The sequence below is a fragment of the Amblyomma mixtum genome, chromosome 2 (assembly GCF_055824585.1).
Source record: "Amblyomma mixtum isolate Tamu chromosome 2, ASM5582458v1, whole genome shotgun sequence".
In the NCBI taxonomy this organism is placed as follows: Eukaryota; Metazoa; Arthropoda; class Arachnida; order Ixodida; family Ixodidae; genus Amblyomma; species Amblyomma mixtum.
Window position 1 is genome coordinate 143,801,964 of NC_143013.1, and position 18,453 is coordinate 143,820,416.

At 47.4% G+C, this 18,453-nt stretch overlaps 1 protein-coding gene and 4 pseudogenes across 1 annotated transcript; all 5 read left to right on the forward strand.

Moving 5' to 3' along the window:
• The first annotated feature begins 254 nt into the window (after positions 1-254).
• LOC149361124 (uncharacterized) lies at positions 255-1,751 on the forward strand (annotated as a pseudogene).
• A 6,399-nt stretch (positions 1,752-8,150) lies between these two features.
• On the forward strand, positions 8,151-8,913 carry LOC149361125 (uncharacterized; annotated as a pseudogene).
• A 2,935-nt stretch (positions 8,914-11,848) lies between these two features.
• LOC149361126 (uncharacterized) lies at positions 11,849-12,994 on the forward strand. The gene has a single exon (XM_089569453.1). The coding sequence runs from the start codon at positions 12,278-12,280 to the stop codon at positions 12,992-12,994; it is 717 nt and encodes a 238-aa protein (XP_089425579.1). The 5' UTR covers positions 11,849-12,277.
• A 1,356-nt stretch (positions 12,995-14,350) lies between these two features.
• Positions 14,351-15,017, forward strand: LOC149361127 (uncharacterized; annotated as a pseudogene).
• An 18-nt stretch (positions 15,018-15,035) lies between these two features.
• LOC149361128 (uncharacterized) lies at positions 15,036-15,683 on the forward strand (annotated as a pseudogene).
• The last annotated feature ends 2,770 nt before the right edge of the window (positions 15,684-18,453 follow it).

Sequence of the window (18,453 nt, forward strand, 5' to 3'; positions counted from 1 at the left end):
ATGTGCAGATCGAGTTCCCGTGGTAAAAAGACGAGTTCATATTACTCTTTAGTGCACCTTTAAGTTAGTGTGCCACCATAAAAAGTAAGCACTGGGCATCTCTTGGCCGAGCTGGAAAGCGGGCAGAACTACATGAAACCATGCATGTAGCACCATAGCCTCCTCTATACTTTGTGTGCCTGGCAACTCAGCGTTCCGCAGCCATTGTCGCCGCTTCTCCTCCCTTGAGAAGTTACGACGCTGGCTGCCGAGAGATGGTGACAGCGACATTGGGGCACGTTCGCCGGCAAATGCCCGGTGCGCCGTGTTGCACAGCAGCCCGGATAGCCACTTGCCACGTGCTGTTGCTCTGTCATTGTTACGTGGGCTGTTTTGCAGTGTTTGCAGTTTTGCAGTGCTTTTTTTAAGCTTTGATTATTGCCATGTCTTGAAAAACATCCGCTCTCAGTTCCTTGCACGCGACCTTGGAAAAAAAAGGAGAGGTTTCGTCATCTTACTTGAAGAAACTCTACGAGATGCAGAAAGATTGGATTGTGGAGTCTAACCAGAAAACATGTTTTTCCGAACAATATTGAAAAAATGAACGTCTAGCGAGCTGTCCAAGTTTTTTCTCCAGACGTTACATCTGCTCTGGAGTTTTTGAAAGAGCATGCAGGACAGAGCTGCCATACATCATTTGCCTATGCGGGACCAACAATACTGTTTATGAAGAACATCCATCAGTGGTTCCTACTGAACGACACCAGCAACAAGTACCAACATATCGAGCAAAATTTCCCTGACGTCAGGCACTTTGACAACAAAAATGATTCTAGGCTGGAATGGCTGGAAGTTACATTTCCGCTATATATCGACGAACTAAAGAAAGATGCAACTTATCCTCGTGCCTTTTTCACAGCCAAAACGTACCAGGCCCTTCTGCTCACAACTTACTCGACTGCTTGCTGCATTCGCTACCTGGTAGCTGAGAAGTTCTGTTTTGTACTAACGCGGAAATTCAGCAGTGACCCAATTGAAGCGCTGTTTGGAACCCTGAGGCGGTCACTGGGATGCAACGACCAACTTGACGTGCAGTCGGTATTATCAGGACTAGAAAAAGTCTTGAGAACGGGAATTGCCGCGACATCTGAACACAGCAACGTACTATATCATGAGAGTCACCACAGCACTGGACTTAGGACTGCAGAGGTATGTGCACTTCGAAGCAGCGATGCGCTTCCAGAGGCTGCTTTGGAAGTCTTGGGACGCTTAGACGTGCAGCATGTCCCTACTTCTCTACCTACGTTGCAGCTGTCGGCCACGTTCTATGTAGGTGGCTACATCGTTCGTGTGATAAGTGAACATATCCAGTGTGAGCAGTGCTGTTTACTCACAACCAAGCCACCTACTAGTAACCCACTCGAACAGTTCACGCGAGAACAGGACCGTGGTGGGCTGCTTTACACATCTGACGAATTACTCTATGTCTTAGGCTGCGGCTGTTTGTGAAGACAAGCTTAAAAGGAAACCCACAACTTCAAAATCCATTGAAAAACTTGACCGATGCAGCTGATCCAGCCATCTGTAAATCAAGGTTGCCGAAGTGCCCTGTCAGTGACAGCAGTCACCGTGAACATTTTTCTCTACTTGTGGCAACTAGATTCATCACACTGCTGCTGGTGAACTACGCCTCTTCGATAACATGCAAGAATGATTTGTATAAGCCGCTGTTTCGGCAGAAGCCACTCTCACGAAAAGTCATGAAGCTGTAAAAGTAGTTACTCTTGTTGCACAGCTGTTAGAAATGTGTAAATAAATGCTGGTGCCATTCTTCTTCAATTTTGTTTTAGCGCAGCGCAGACTAGCATTGTAACTGTTCTATTACCATTAACGCTAGCGCAGCAGTCATGAAGTTTTTCGAGCCATGCCCACATATCTTGAAACTGCCTCACATACCATGTCATAGCGTTGGTGTTACGGCTAACAACTAACGTGATCACTTGTTATGCTTAGAGGATGTCGGCCTTACAAGTAAATATAACGAATATATACGATTCATGCTTAGTAGCAGTTATCCCATGAGCGAATAACAGCGCTCCCATCCTCGCGCCGGCATTCGCACCAGTGCGGCCGCCCCCTCGACACCTACGTCAGTGGCGCCCTCAGCGGCGGGAGCGGCAGCGCCGCGCAACTTTACCCGACGGCGCCGCTGTATAGTTCGCGCGGCGCATTGACAGGCATAGAAAGTACAAAGGAGGCTATGGTTCTAGTAACGGAACTTTTATGTGAATACACTACCACACATGTGAAATTCATAGTGCTCTGGACTGTTGTCAGTATGCAAGTATACTCCACAATGTACCGTTCAAGCGCTCTAGACAGGTGTATGGATAACAATTTATGACAGAATACACCATTATATTCTGAAGACTGCTGCAACATTCAACATGCACCAGAAAATGCTTCTCTTGATTAAACCGCTCACTCATTCACGCTGAAATCTCACGGAGAGACAACATACGACAGTCTTGCTTTTTCAATGCCAAGTCTGAATGACGCACTTTCCCGACTTGATCAAAATTAATTATAAATCCGTGTCATATGCAGCATTGGCGACCCATAGCAAGCAGCTTTCGCAGGATGCACATTTAGCATTGCAACAGTCTGTATATAAAATTGTGCAAGAGCACTCAGCAGCGACCCTCCAATGCAGTAAGTGCACTTTTGTGACAAGTGTTAGAGCGCAACTAGTATTAAGCGTCGAGCCAAACCATAAATAGATAAATAAAAATAAACTTTGCCGCAACTGGAATTCAAACCTGCGGCGCGATGAACAGGTAAGCTTCGCTGGTCACTGCACATGAGGACAGTGGATGGAATAGGAGAAATGTCAGCACGGCGCTGCCGCTTGCGTGGAGTTTGCGGATGCTCTGCTCAGATGGCGCTGGCTTACACGGCGGTCGGGAGCGGCGGTGACCAGGGCATCCCGGCAATTTTGCTGCCGTCGCGGTGCCTTTTGACAGCTGCGTCTGCTACATTCCTTTTTAAATTAATTGCAGGTATAGTAAAATCATTCGATGCACTCTGTCAAAAAAACATCTGAGCGCCGTAGTGCTCTCATTTTTGTTTGTTTATTCCACTGAGTAGCAACTCCGACCCGGGCAATGCATGAATTTGCCGATGCCGTCTATGTGATGTCACAAATAAATAACCACCGCAAAATTGTTGAGAAAATAGGCTTATTGTAGTTGCTTTTTAGCTTTTGTTGCCTCTTGTAGGTCATTAAGTCGCATTTTTTCTCAACTCATCCGCTGAGACATAGCCTAACATGCATTACTTTGAATTTAGAATTGCTGGCATGCAGCAAATACTTGAAACTTAATAAAAGACCGACATTATGGCACTGCTCAGGCAAAGTGAACTTAAAACTAAGTACATCCACTTGTCCGTTTTGCTACTATTCATTTTATTCAGCGTGTGAAGGCTTTGGCAAAATGAGCGGCAAACATTCTTAGTTTCTTGTTACTTGGTTCAACGCATCTTGAGATGTTTTTTCTTTTCTCGGGTGCATGTTCTTTCCTTGTTGAGAGACTTACCCCCGTATTCACACGTTCCTTTCCTTAAAGCGTTAAACGGGCCTTCGGCAAGGACGGCCTAAGTTAAAATGTAAGAAAAGGCTAAGGTCCGCTTCAAAAGCCAACCTTACGTGATTTTAAGGGCACCTTACAAAAAGGGGCTCCTATCCAGATATGTTTGTGATATGGGAGCGAGGCTACTCGAGTTTTTATGTTTGAATGATCTGGACATGGATGTATAATTTATTCCTACGACAAAAAGTGAATAAAAATTTCTCCTAGCACACTTGTAAGTAAGCACCACAGAATTTAGGCAAACAATTTTTCAATTTTGACGATTTTTCTTTTTTGGCAAGCCACCATGCAGTGTAGCCGTCACAATAACAGGCTTGTTGATTTCACGTCGCCTGCCTCTTTTGCGTGTGTTTGCTTTTTGACGTCGGTTCGCTCCTTCTCTTTTTTGGACTTTTCCCATTTATTTTCGCCTTTTCTCTTGCAGTCTTGTTGGATTCTGCATTCACTTTCTGTTTAGTTTTTATTTAGAACAAAAAAGCGATCATGGAGGCTAAAAAATGAGTAAATTTTATCAAAGAAGAGCGCAACGTGCTCATTGATCTCTGCAAGAAGTACACCGCGGTCGTGGAAAGCAAGCGGACAGACGGAGTTTCCCTGGAGAGGAAGATGAAAACGTGGAAGGTGATAACGGCCGAGTACAACTGCCGGCCCAACATCCGCTACCGAACAGAGAGCCAATTGCGCAAATGTTGGGACAATTTAAAACAAAAATGGAAGAAGGCAAATGCCACTGACACGAAGGGAGTGTTTGCGACAGGTGAGCTGCTCTGTTCTCTCTGGTCTTCTTTCGCTTGATTCCCTTTTTTGCAAAGCTACTGTTTGCTGATAGCCAGGCTCCTTAATTGCACCAAGGCTGCTCCGCAGCCGTGTTATGTTGCTTTTCAGTTGATAGCTGACATGAGAAGTTGCTTGACTGAGATATCATACATGCGCGTGTTCGCCATCTGCTTCGACACGTTATCTTTTATGCTGCAGATGTGGCCACATAGTATTAAGCCTTTAAATCACGAGCGCGTATCATGCTTGTCATCTCGGGCACTACGCCACTCATCTGTGGGTAATGATGAACAGGGTGTTCTATTTTTACTTTTTTTCCCAGGAGGTGGCAGTGCGCCAGAAAGCCAGATGACTGACGAGCTGGAGTGAGTTGGTGCTGCGGCGTCACACTTGTCGACGCGGTTACCCAACCCGTTCGACAGTGACCGCGGGCGCCACGCGGTCGCCTCCCAACCAGGGTGCACACCTAACGTCGTCGGCTTGCTCAAACCGATGCAAGCGGAGCCGCTTGAGCTGTCTAAAGGTATGTGTTCTGCAAGGGCAGTTGTTTGGCCTAGTTGTCTGTTAAATGCCAGCGAGCATAGATAGACAAGGAAAGGAGGTGCAGTAAAATCTCATGAGGGGAAGCCGTACGAACAGATTGCTTGCTTTAACGTAAAAAGAACATGGGGTGGCTCTACGTGTTCACTGCTGGTCACACTAATGCCACTGTTGATGCATCGATTCCAGGAAGTCATGATTCAGCGCTGCTTGTGTTTGTTACAGCTACTCCTTTGTGCTCCTATGCAGATTCCATCAACAATTTCCTGCTTTCACATGTTGCATATGCTTTTATTGGAGTATGTTTGTAGTGGACAAAATCATTTCCTGGTTTACTGGTTATGTTTAGCGGAACAAGTGTCCCGCACCGCCTGTATGCATGCTGTTTAGGCATTTCATGTATAGGTCCTGATTGTTCACTGCTGCTAACTTCTCATGAGTGTACCGTGAAAGCAATAAAAGTCTTGTGCGCAAAATACACATGCCTCCCAAAGGTATAATGCCTATGCTTCCTGCTGCACACAGTGCAAGCCCTGCATATTATGAAGTGAAGCTGCGAATAACCGCAGGACATCGGATGCTGTGGCAGCAAGCATTAATCACGAAATGGTTGCACTGCTGTCATTTACAGTGCCCTGCACGCCACCAGTCAGCCGTACCATCAGGAAGCTAGAAAAAAAAGCCAGTTTAAGCAAATCCCAGCGAAACCACTTGCAGCAAACAAAATTTTAAATGCAACCTCTTTACTACTGTATAACAAACACCCTGTTCGTGTGGGATTAATTACGCTACAGCTCTTTAACTCAAGTGCTTTTTGGGTATACTAGTGATGTGTCACGGTTGAAATATAAGTTTAAGCAGTTCGTTGCCTCTTTAGACTTGTGTGTTGCCCCCACCCCTCTCTTTCCCTTATTGTGTAATGCTGTTTTGTGGTGCTGTTGGTATTGCAGTAAATAAAAAAAGTAGATAAATGAATTAGGTAAGATAGTATGTACCTGAAGCCTTTCAAATTATCGCACAAACAACTGCCGGAAAATGCACATTGCAGTTTTGTATAAGCAGACAAATGGCACGCCAGCCACAAAATGTACACTTGATGCACGGTTAGAAAAGTTCTGAATACTTGGAGACTGGCTTGAGTAGAACACAAAAATTTACTTCCATAACAGTCAATAAGGAGCGCAAGTGAAAAAGATTACTCTAATAGGTGGTTAAATTTCACTGCATCAAATTATAGGAGTGCAACTGTTCCACTCACAACACTAGTGCTGATTGCTTACAGACGCCCTCGAAAAAAGACTGCAGAAGAATCGGCCAAGCCTTTGCCGCACGCTGGCAGTTCCCCCAAGTGCTTAGGAGCAGTTGATTGGAAGCATGTAGCCATTCTCTGCCCGCCCAATTCAGAGAGCAGATTCTTCAATTAGAAGGTAAAATTTAGCACATTGTAGACAGGTATTACACACGTGGCATTATTTCCGTGATAAAATCAACCTTACATGTTAGTTCTTTTAGGTCTACATTATCAGACACTAAATATATGCTCACACATGGGAACACTGAATGCGAGCGTGTCACAAAATTCGGCACATTTTTGAAACAAAGAAACAAAAACAGCACCGCGCGGACACATCTCGCCAACGCGGGTAAGGAAAGCCGGGAGAGCAACTAGCTTTGTGTGTGTGGCTGCCTCCTCCACCACTGCTTGCCGAAGCAACGCGCCGAGGGATTGCGTCAGCCATGACGTCAATTGTTGTGAAATGTCGGAGACGTTTCTACTCGAAACCGACGGAGAGGGCGTAGCTTTGCGTGTGCAAAGACATGCCCTCCCCCTCTTCGCTGGCGCGTCAGCGGCGGCGCCGCACTGGAAAATTATTGATGCTGCTCGAAGGCACTGCTGGCATATTGACCAATGGGGAAGCGCACCCAGTGCGAAGAGGAGACTGCACGGCCGGTACTGTGTGTATGTGCACGCCTGCCTTGGCGCATAAAACAAACAGACCTGACCAACCCTATATAAGAACGGCGTTGACTGCTGTCAGTTTAGTCCGAGCCGCCATTTAGGCTTCAGAGAAGCGCGCCCGCTCGACTCCCGAGACCACACCACTCGCCCCAGCCACGGACCAACGAGGCAGCGCATGGCAGTCTGCGGGACGGCACCATCATTTACCCCTGCCTGTCGGACTGTCACAGTGCCCGGTGAACAAATTGTGCTTTGTTTGTTTGCCTCTCTCGTATTAGTGCACTTTAGGTGCAATAATTCATTTGTATTGTATTCTCTCTCGAGTGTAACTTTGCACAAGTTGCATTGTTTTGTTAATCACTTTGTATGTGGTTGTACTAGTGATTGTGAAATTCTCTGGCTCATCTCATTGCTGTATAAAGTTTGTTTTGTTTGTGAACCTTTGGCTCCGACCCATTCTCTGGCTTGCGACCAGCGAAAGCTGGGCACCAAACGACCAAGAGCCTCTTGTCACTTGGGAGCTGGTCTCCGCTGACTCGAGGGCATCTCCTTTGAGTCCGAGACCTCTGCCCCCCCCCCCCCCCCCCACGCTCTAAGGGTGTCTCGGAACGCACGCATAAGTGCACGAGGTTGGGTGACAGAGCGATCTGCAAAGTTTGTCGTGCTACATACTTTGATCTGAGAAAATGGTTAGGTATTTATGGCCACATTGTAGCTAGGTCTATTCGAAAAGGACTGTACGACACCCATGTTAACCTCGTCACCATATGATAAGAGTGACATATCCACTCTTCATTGCTGTTGCAAAATATCATCTTACGCAAACTCTACTGGAAAACTGTTCAGCTTAGGCCAATTTTGTTTAAACTGATTCCAATGGGAAACCAACTAAATGGTCCCACACTGTTCCTTTTAAACAAGAATTCATCACAACAGAGATTGTCACGAAGGGAATCTACTCTATGCAGCTTAGAGCAAATGCATTAGGCACTGAAATTTTGGCAAGGGTGGTACAGACTTTTAGTGAAATGTTGTGAGTGCTGTTCTGGTAGTCTTCCTTCTAGTTTTGAGATTTACTCGCAGAAGAAATATTTCCAGTGTGCTGGCCTAAGTCAGCATGTGGTACTATCATGATTAACAGAATGCACATTAAGCTTTAAGCATTTCTAACGGATGTATTGAGATGACACAAGTGCTTATTGTGCTATACTTTCCCACTTCAGGGAACATACTCAATTGTGCTCATGGCAATTGTCGACAGCAACTGCAAACATGTGCTCATTGATGTGGGTGCAAAGGGCAGAAACAGTGACGGCGGCACATTCAAGAAAAGTGAATTCGGCATAGCAATGACGGATGGCACGCTTGATATTCCTGAGCTTGGGTGACTGCCTAGAACCAGCCTAACAGCTCCATAGGTTTCTGTCAGTGATGAAGCTTTTCAGTTACGAAAAGATTTCATGCGTCCATATCCTGCCAGGCGCCTTGAGGATGAAAGAAGAATCTTGAACTACTGATTAAGCAGAGCAAGGTATGACTTGGTGCTATTTTATCAGGCTTGGTAGAATTTGAAAGCAAGACGCTTGCAAAAGAGAAGACGAAACCCTTGGCCTTCTTAGTTTTTAAGGATGTGTATTTTTCTTTTACAGACGATGTGCCGAAAATGCATCTGGCATCACCGCGGCCAGGTGGCGTATTCTCTTGAAGACCATCAGCCTGCTACCAGAGAATGCAGACTATGTTGTGAAGACTGCCTGTATGCTGGACAACTTCCTGACTGGCCGCAAGCCAAGGTCACGAAGCTTCACTGACAGAGAGGACAGCTTCGGGAACGTTGTTTTGGGGGCGTTGGCGGCAAGGAATCCAAGGGGCGCTGGGCAACAAAGGGGAGAGTCTCACTTCTCTCCACTAGAAGCAACACAGGCACGAAACTACCATGACAGTGCTGCTGCTGCCCGGGATCTCTTTGCTGCATACTTTTGCAGCGAGGCTGGAGAGACTCCCTAGCAGTGGGAACTGCCAGGTATCTTTAAGGAGAAAGCCTTGCAGCGAATGAACCAGCAGCAGTGCCATTTGTGCCCCTGAAGGTAACATATATTTACAACAAGAATGCATACCGGGCGTCTCTCAGAGCTTGAGTTTCTTTGGGACGTTAATCCCCACAAGCCAACCAACCAAGAAGACACACACCCTCATTCTGTTATGCATACTAGAGAGTTTTAGAATAGGGGGCCCCAAGAAGTCTTTCATTTACTTTCAGTAGTTGCTTAAGTTTTGAGCCGGTGCAGCAGTACAAACAAAAGTGTGCCCATCCACATGCATAAACATGTGTGTGTGCTATCAAAACAAACAGTGATCCTCTGAACACAAGGCGGGAATGGCTTCAGAGAAAGCAGCAGCGGCAGCCCATGTGTGCGTCCGCTTAACAAGAGAGGACGACATACATATATTAAGAGGAGTTTATGCCACAAACTCGTTTGAGGATCCGAGGAGATGGGATCAAGTAGCAGTATTAATTTCCCAGGGAACTGGGAAAAATGTTTCGAAAAGGGCGATCCGTGAGTGGGAGGACCTGTTGCTAGCACAGTTCGAGCGAAACGACAGGGCCAACCTTGCAAAGTAAGTAACATCTAGTCTATTTTTTTCGTTTGCTTTTACGATCACTACCCGAGGCGGTTGCAATTAATGCCATGCTTGCTGTGTTGCTCGTGATTCCAGCTTTACTACCGCATTGCTTGCTCTATCACAGGTCCGGAACTGAAGAAGAATATGACGAAAGATGACACCTTCTACAAGATGTACTTGACATGGCGAAGGAATGTGGTTATGCGATAAAGAAAGCAGCAACAAATAAGGTCGCCTTTTGCTGCCCCCAGGCGCGGTCCAGAGTGGCATCTGAAAAAAGCGCGGGCGTCCGCATCCAGGGATGGAGCCGTGGATGTTCACACACCGGACCAAGAAGGCCCCGTGCTGCCTCCACCGATGCAGAGCTCGTGTGAGTGTCCTGTGAACGGAAGGACCTGGAAACTATGCCTGTGCTAACCCCACACTTTCTTTGTGGGACTCTAGAAATTGTTTGCCTGGCATTCATGCAATGCTGTGGGGTATGCTCCGCTTGTTTAGAGTGGCAGCGAAGCCAGTGTGCTTGCGAGCACTCCTTTCCTGCCTGAGGTACTGGCAACATTGCTCTCAGCAAATGCAGTGCGAATGCAATTGTAAGCACTGCCACTATTAAACACGAGCTGCACTGGGCTGTTTTACTTGGTCAAGATTTCTCTCGTTTCAATGAACGTGACGTCATCTCAAAGAGGCTAATTATAGTGCCAGGTCAGCATGTTAGAGCACAAGGAAAAGGTCTCTTTTGTCGATGGGTGAATTGGATTGTAAATTCTAGCTCAAATGAAATCCAGCTTGCCTGTATCAATGCCCAGGTATTTGTGAATTTTCCTGCATCAGTCTACACCACACGTGCACACTTTAGCATGAAGAAATGATAATGTGTCTATAACATTATGAACAAGAGGATGATGCAGTTCACCTCGTGCCTCGACAAGTAATACAGCTTCTTTGCGGTTATAAAGATAGCTATGTTGTTTATCAGTGCACACTTGAAAGAACACTTTTATGGGAACTAGCAATGTCTACAGTTCCACACATTCAATGCGCAAGCATCAATGCGGTTCGAAGAGTGGCGTGCACCTTCACCTCTGCAGTTGAAAGGACTATCGGATTTGACTAAGACTGCATGTGCAATATGTCACACTCGAATCTTCAGTTATGCTTTGCCCTCAGCATGCTTGCAGTTTTGAACACACATACAAAAGAGGTGCATTCACTTTGCCGAGTGTATCAATGATCATTATTAATGTGTCATGGTTTAAGCACAGAAGAGAAACACTGAATTTTGTTACTCAAGCACCATGCTGTGTGCATGTGCATTCCTCACATCATCAGTGAGGAATGGCTCGATGTGGATTGGATACTGCACAGTTTTGGTGACGACAATATGTGTCATAACAGCGTACTCCACCTAACACGAATACAAAAAAAAAGTGCATCAGAATTTAAGTGTGTTGCACAACATTTTTCGTTACCATAGCATATGTTCATTCACTGTTCATTTATTTTCTTTGTTGCGCATAGGTCCCAGCAAAGGAAAAGAGCCGGAGGACAACCTTGAGTTTTATCAAAGGCGGCTTGATCACGATGTTCTTTGGCGCCAGACAGAACTTGACTTGGAAAGAGAAAGGCTCTCCTTGGAACATAAGCGCATAGATCTTGAAAAAGAAAAACTTGAGCAGCGGAGGCAAGAATGGCCGGTGGAAAGAAGGGAGAAGGAAGAAGGAAGCCGCCTCAGAATGGAGCTTTCTGCGAGTCTTCAGCAGCAGCTTCAACGCTAGTCAGAAGAGCGGGCAGAAGAGAGACGCATTTTTGTCCAGCAACAAAATGCGTCCCTAGAATTGATAAAAACCCTCATGCATCAGCAAAATAAATAAAACTGCACGCTGCTGTGCCAACTTCCGATGTAAGGAAGCAGACGAAACCAGACAGTGAGCTCAATTTTTGCACCTTTATTCTGGAAGGCACAAAGTCTCTCTGTGCACCTTTCTGCCACCATTCTTTCAGCTCACAGCTGAATAGATAACATTGCGGGTACTCATTCAACGAAGGGGGGCGCAACCCAAAAAACATTCCCACTCGGCTGCCATTGATGCACGTGTGGCAGTTTGAAAGGATGGTTGCCACTCGATACATCTGCGGCACGTTCTGCAGCAGAAGTTTTCGATTTTTTTTCAAGTCAAGAAATGCCCACAGACTCACAGTTTTCCCAGAACCAAATTCCACAGCTTGTCGAACTGTGCTCATTCGGGCATTAAACCGCTGCTGTTGCCGAGTTAGAGATGAACCAGCGTATGGACACATGAGCACCAGCATCAGCAATATGGCGACCGCAAGAATCGACCCATCAATTGGCCAGGTCCACCTGGCAATCAGGAGCTTTGAATCGGAGCAAGCGTTCCTCCAGGAGCTGAAGTTCACGCCGGAATCGACACTTGCCTGACCACCCCAAGCGAACAACCAGCGAGGCCGCCCTGCAACATCCGAGTACTGGGGCGTCTGCAAGGTCCTTGGTTTCAACACCAACAAACCTAGCTGCGAGGGAGAAGTGGTGACTTTCCACAGAAAATCTACTAAAGGAAAGCACCCAAGCTTACGCTGTAACCAGTGCAGAGAGCAGCTATTTCACCTGAACAGCACCGACATTCTGCAAGACGCATAGGGTGAAGGCCCCTTCCTTGCCTGCAGAGACCGGCTTGGACGCCCCAACATCAAGTTGGCGAGGAGAGAAATTATATGGATATCCTATCGTATGGCGAAGGGCCTGACTTCCGCCCAGACACGGGAGCTTGTGTTGAAGGACTTTAAGCTGCGAAACGACGCCCGGAACGACTGCAGCAATTACATCCGGGAAGTCCTCCAGCAAGAGCTCCAAGCGCGGCCTCCCATGGAAGGAGTCGGCCAGGAGGTCCAGATCGATGAAACCCTCCTGCAAGGGAAGAGGAAGGCGAACAGGGGTCGGCACGTGACTGGCGATGCTGTACCTCCGAGGCACCGCAACAACTATGGCGGTGTCACCGACAAGGGCCCGTGGGTGTTTGGGACGGTGTGGTCCCAGAATGGCGAGCTTCGGCTGTTCGAAGTGGGGAGAACGGACACCACAACGCTGGGACCAATCATCACGGCCAACATCCAGCCAGGCACCACAGTGTACAGCGATGAATGGGCCATCTACCAGGGCATACCCAGCCTCCAAGATGCAAACGGAGCTCTGCTGCACCTAGATTGGCATACCATTAACCACACCACCATTTTCACCTACCTGTTGACAGGAGCCAACACTCAGAACATGGAGAGTGCGAGGCAGAAGTTGAAGAGCAAGCTTGTGCAGAACGGGCAGAAGACCTTCCGGGCCCTGCTGCAGCCGCAACTATCCTGGCAGTGGTGGCAATCCATCAACGGTCGCACCAAGTGCCAGGACCCATTTCTGCGGCTGATGGAGGCCCTTGTATGCCGCTGCCCGCTGTGAACCACCACCATGCAGCCGCTGCCGCCAATCCACACTGCCTTTAGAAGTCGACTCTGCAATTCCGGCTTCAGCGACGGCACCTGCTCCCACAATTTTTTTACCGGCTCAGCCACCGAGAGCTGCCTAGGCAGAGGCGCCGCTGTACGCTACGCTTCAGTTCGCCCTCATGTCCAGGGGCGTAGCCAGGGGGGTGTTTCGGTGTCAGAACACCCCCCCGAAATTTTCTGAACGCTGCATCCCCCTCTTCTTTTGGCCTTTTTTTTTTTGGCCCATGCTACTCGCTACGCATCGATATAACAACATTTAAAAATGAAAATAAGGAGAGAGTGCCGGTTTATTCTTGAAATGATTTATGTATGTTGTCGCGCTCTATAATAGGAAGCGGAACTTATTGCTGAAAAGAGTCACAATTCCTCTCTACCGCTCGAAGTACGGCACTCCTGTTAATTGTAGGCACAGTTAACTCAATTAAACAGGCCTTTTCACGTCAGCCTACTTTGCATCCATTGCATTGTCCTGTCTGCTATTCACTGTCTGTTCACAGGAGGTATTCAGAGGCTTATATTGTGAACAAGAGTTAATGGAGAATACCTAATTCGCTGATGACAATGCCCTGCTAAGTCGCTCAGCAGATGACCTGCAAAGCATGATCAATGAGCTAGACAGACAGAACGGTGAATTTAAAAATGAACGTGCAGAAAGCAAAGTTATGTTCAACAGGCCCAGAAGGGAACAAGCCCAGTTGGGTGACAGAGCGACCTGCAAAGTTTGTTGCACTACAAACTTTGATCTGAGAAAACGATTAGGTATTTATGGCTGCACAGAAGCTAGGTCCATTCAAAAAGGACTATACAACACCCATGTTAACTTCATCATCATATGATAAGAGTGACACTGCCATTCTTCATTGCTGTAGCAAAATATCATCTTGCGCAAAGTCTATTGGAAAACTGTTCAGCTTAGGCCAATTTTGTTTAAACTGATTCCAATGGGAAACCAACTAAATGGTCCCACACTGTTCCTTTTAAACAAGAATTCATCGCAACAGAGGTTGTCTCGAAAGGAATCTACTCTATGCAGCTTAGAGCAAATGCTTTAGGCACTGAAATTTTGGCAAGGGTGGTACAGACTTTTAGTGAAATGTTGTGAGTGCTGTTCTGGTAGTCCTCCTTCTAGTTTTGAGATTTACTCGCAGAAGAAATATTTCCAGAATGCTGGCCTAAGCCAGCATGTGGCGCTCTCATGCTTGACAGAATGCACATTAAGCTTTAAGCATTTCTGATGGATGTATTGAGATGACACATGTGCTTATTGTGCTATACTTTCCCATTTCAGGGCACGTACTTAATTGTGCTCATGGCAATTGTCGACAGCAACCGCAAACATGTGATCATTGATGTGGGTGCAAAGGGAAGAAACAGTGACGGCGGCACATTCAAGAAAAGTGAATTCGGCATAGCAATGACGGATGGCACGTTTGATATTCCTGAGCTTGGGCGACTGCCTGGAACCAGCCTAACACCTCCACACGTGGTGATGAAGCTTTTCAGTTACGAAAAGATTTCATGCGTCCATATACTGCCAGGGACTTTCAGGATTAAGTAGAGCAAGGTATAACTGGTGCTATTTTATCAGGCTTGGTAGAATTTGAAAACAAGACGCCTGCAAAAGAGAAAAAGGAACCCTTGGCCTTCTTAGTTTTTAAGGATGTGTATCTTCGTTTTACAGGCGATGTGCTGAAAATGCATTTGGCATCACCGCGGCCAGGTGGCATATTCTCTTGAAGACCATCAACCTGCTACCAGAGAATGCAGACTACGTTGTGAGGACTGCCTGTATGCTGCAGAGCTTCCTGACTGTCCGCAATCCAAGGTCACAAAACTTCACTGACAGAGAGGACAGCTTCGGGAACGTTGTGTCGGGGCACTGGCGGCAAGGAATCCAAGGAGTGCTGGGCAACAATGGGGAGCCTCACTCCTTCCCACTAGAAGCAGCACAGGGACATGACTACCATGACAGTGCTGCTGTTGCCCAGAACGACACCCAGAATGACTGGAGCAAATGCATATGGGAAGTCCTCCAGCAAGAGCTCCAGTTGCGGCCTCCCATGGAAGCAGTCGGCCAGGAAGTCCAGATCGACGAAACCCTCCTGCAGTGGAAGAGGAAGGTGAACAGGGGTCGGCTCCTGACTGGCGACGGTGTAACCCCGAGACACCGCAACAACTACGGCGGTGTCGCCGACAAGGGCCCGTGGGTGTTTGGGATGGTGTGGTCCTAGACTGACGAGCTCCGGCTGTTCGAAGTAGAGAGAACGGACACCGCAATGTTGGGCCCAACCATCGCAGCCAACATCCAGCCAGGCACCACAGTGTACAGCAACGAATGGTCTGCCTACCAGTGCATCCCCAGCCTCCAAGATGCAAACGGAGCTCTGCTGCACCTAGATTGGCATACTGTTAACCACACCACCAATTTCATCTACCTGGTGACAGGAGCCAACACGCAAAATATCGAGAGTGCGAGGCAGAAGTTGAAGAGCAAGCTTGTGCGGAACGGGCAGAAGACCTCCCGGGCCCTGCTGCAGCTGCAATTATCCTGGCAGTGGTGGCAATCCATCAACGGTCACACCAAGTGCCAGGACCCATTTCTGCGGCTGATGGAGGTCCTTGCACGGCGTTACCCGCTGTGAACCATCACCACGCAGCCACTGCTGCCAATCCACACTCCCTTTTGAAGTCGACTCTGCAATTCCGGCTTCAGCGACGGCACCTGCTGCCACTATTTCTTTACCGGCTCCTGCCGGAGCCACCAAGAGCTGCCTAGGCAGAGGCGCTGCTATCCGCTCCGCCCGAGCTCAGGGGGCAACAAGCAACCTGCAGCCTACACGTGCCTTTCTGAAGGCCCTGCAAGTACAAGCCTTGCACTTTACTGACATTACATGTGAAAAACTAGCTCGTTTTTGAGGCAAACATGCTGAGCATAACTTTTTGATTACAGCTTCACCTCCATAATGGCATTACACTTTCAAAAGTGCAACCAAACCACATTACGACACAGAGGAAGTCAACTCTTGTTAAAGTGATGGCCCAGGCAATAGGGATAGTCGCGCCTTGCTATGCGGAGTGTGAAAGGTTTCGGAATTGCACCACAAAAGAGGAGCACAGCTGAAGTAGCCAAACCAAAGCTGACTGCAGACTAGGTGGAAGCTGTTGCAGATGGAACCCATCTATAGATACAGCTCGCGTTCAAGATAAAGTGTGCTATATTAAACCCTTGTGCACTGGGGGAAGGCTAACAGCAGTGACACAAGTGCTACAAAAGAAAAACCTCACCGATATCCTATGCGAAAAGATCAAAGACTTCACAAAAGCAGAGCGACAGCACTAGATGACACAGCAAGGACTACTGTAACTGCACCACGGTAATAAATATCTATAGATGCAAGTACTCTCTCCGTTACTTCAGATGAACTGCATTTTTTGCTATGGTTCTGACCGGTTCCAATTGGGACCTAACTGGTCCTAGGTTGACTGGTTTAAGGAACTATTCCCACTTGGAGCTGAACTGGAACTAGTTGCAAACTGCGAATAGTTCGTTAAACCACGTGGGACCAGCTGATTGCCTGTTTAAAGTTTTTACCTCGGCTAACACAACTAACAAGGTCATGAAGAAGAGTACGTTCACAGGGCTTTGTTTATGCTTATCAATAAGTTGAAATCATGAAGTGGCAGTTTTTCATGAAATTCATGCCTTCCATAAATAACATGTTCTGACAAGCATTAACTTGTGCCACACAGCAATGAGACTACCTGTTCAAGTGCTTTCTTTATTTCTAGATAATAGTTAGACCGCTTTTCAGTTCAATGTCACTATTAATGTGTCCTTGCTTTTTTTTTTTTCACGTTGAGTGCACATTTACAATTGACAAAATTACTTCCATTACTGAACATTTGCCATTAAAACATTGTAGGTTCGCCAGTTTTCAGGCATTGGGGGCGTGCAGACATGACAGACAAGCTGTTATCATTAATTCTCTGGCATGAGAAGGGAAAGAACCATTGCAGCTATTCCACTCTCCCCAAGTTCATTGTTTGTAAGTTCTGTCAAACCATCAAGGTCCTCAAAGGTAAACAGAACCATTCTATCAATTTGGCAGACTATGTGAAACTATGCAATATATGTATGTGCCGAGATGTGCGTGATTTGTTTTTGAATGCAGCATAGACCATTTATAACGTAACTGCCTATAGTGCGGGACCGCATATAAAGCGGCTTTATGTGACCACAGTACGCCTCCCATAGAGTTCAATGTGTCAGCATACCGCTTTGTGTGCGGTCGCGCACGACGGAATACTAGGTACAGTGCGGTTTCTCCGAAGAAAAGGGAGCGCACTCCCCCGCACTATGGTGTCCGCACCTTCTACAAAAAGAAGAAAGCCATGAAACCCGTCACATGAGGAAAGAAAAATAGAGGAGAGGGAGATAGTACAGCGTGTGAAAAAGTGCAACCAGCGGCCTTATCTCGTTTTTCTTTGTGCAGCACCGCGAAGGCCGGGACCGAGCACTCACACTGCTGTCGTAACAGGGTGGGTCCCATTCAGAGGGCGAGAAGGGGGAACGTTGGGAAGGTCCATTCGCTGGGGGTGGTTGGTTGACAGGCCGGCTGTGCACTCTGCACATGCACCAGCCACCGTCTAGCTACCGGAAAACATGTTTCCTTGTCTTGCATTTGCGTTGCGCTACTTGTGTCGTCCTGCGTTAATTTACCATGCCGCCTATCCTTCCAACTCAAGAAAGTGGCAAGCTTCATCCCTGGAGACGAAGCGAACCACCATTAAAGACATCAAAAGTGGTCTAAAAAAGGTTTCTGTCACGCAGCAGTACGGCATCGCCGACAAAACAGCGTTGGCAATTTGGAAAAACAGGAATAAGATGCTACAGCAACTGCACGAAGATTCTGGATCACTAGCAAGGAAGCTGGTGACGTAGATCAAAGTTCGAAGATGTCGATGCCGCTTTGTTCAAGTGGTTCAGTGAGGTGCGAGCCCAGAATGTGCCCGTGAGTGGTCCGATTCTGCAAGCAAAAGCCAGGTCGTTTGCCAACCTGTTTGGCCACAATAGTTTCAACCCATTAAATGGGTGGATCCAGCGGTTTAAGGATCAGCGTGGAATAAGCTGCCATGTTATCTCCGGGAAGAGTGCAGCAGTTGACAATTCTGTTGTGCAGGCCTGGCTCAATAAAAACAATGAGACCACGCCAGCGAAGTACGCCAAGAGGGACATTTAAGCAGTACATATAGTCCAACGTAACGCGCGCGCGTCAGTCTCCGCGACATTACGCTGGCAAAAAGGTGGTCGATACTTCAATGTAACGATGCAGTGGACGCAATCAGTGTCACCTGGCGCACACCAACGCCGCCGACGCGCAAATTCTCGCCGACCGCACCAGGCAGCGCCCG

What these genes read in the sequence shown, in the direction of transcription:
- LOC149361126 (XM_089569453.1), top strand. Translation starts at nt 12,278, where the DNA reads ATGGCGAAGGGCCTGACTTCCGCCCAGACACGGGAGCTTGTGTTGAAG.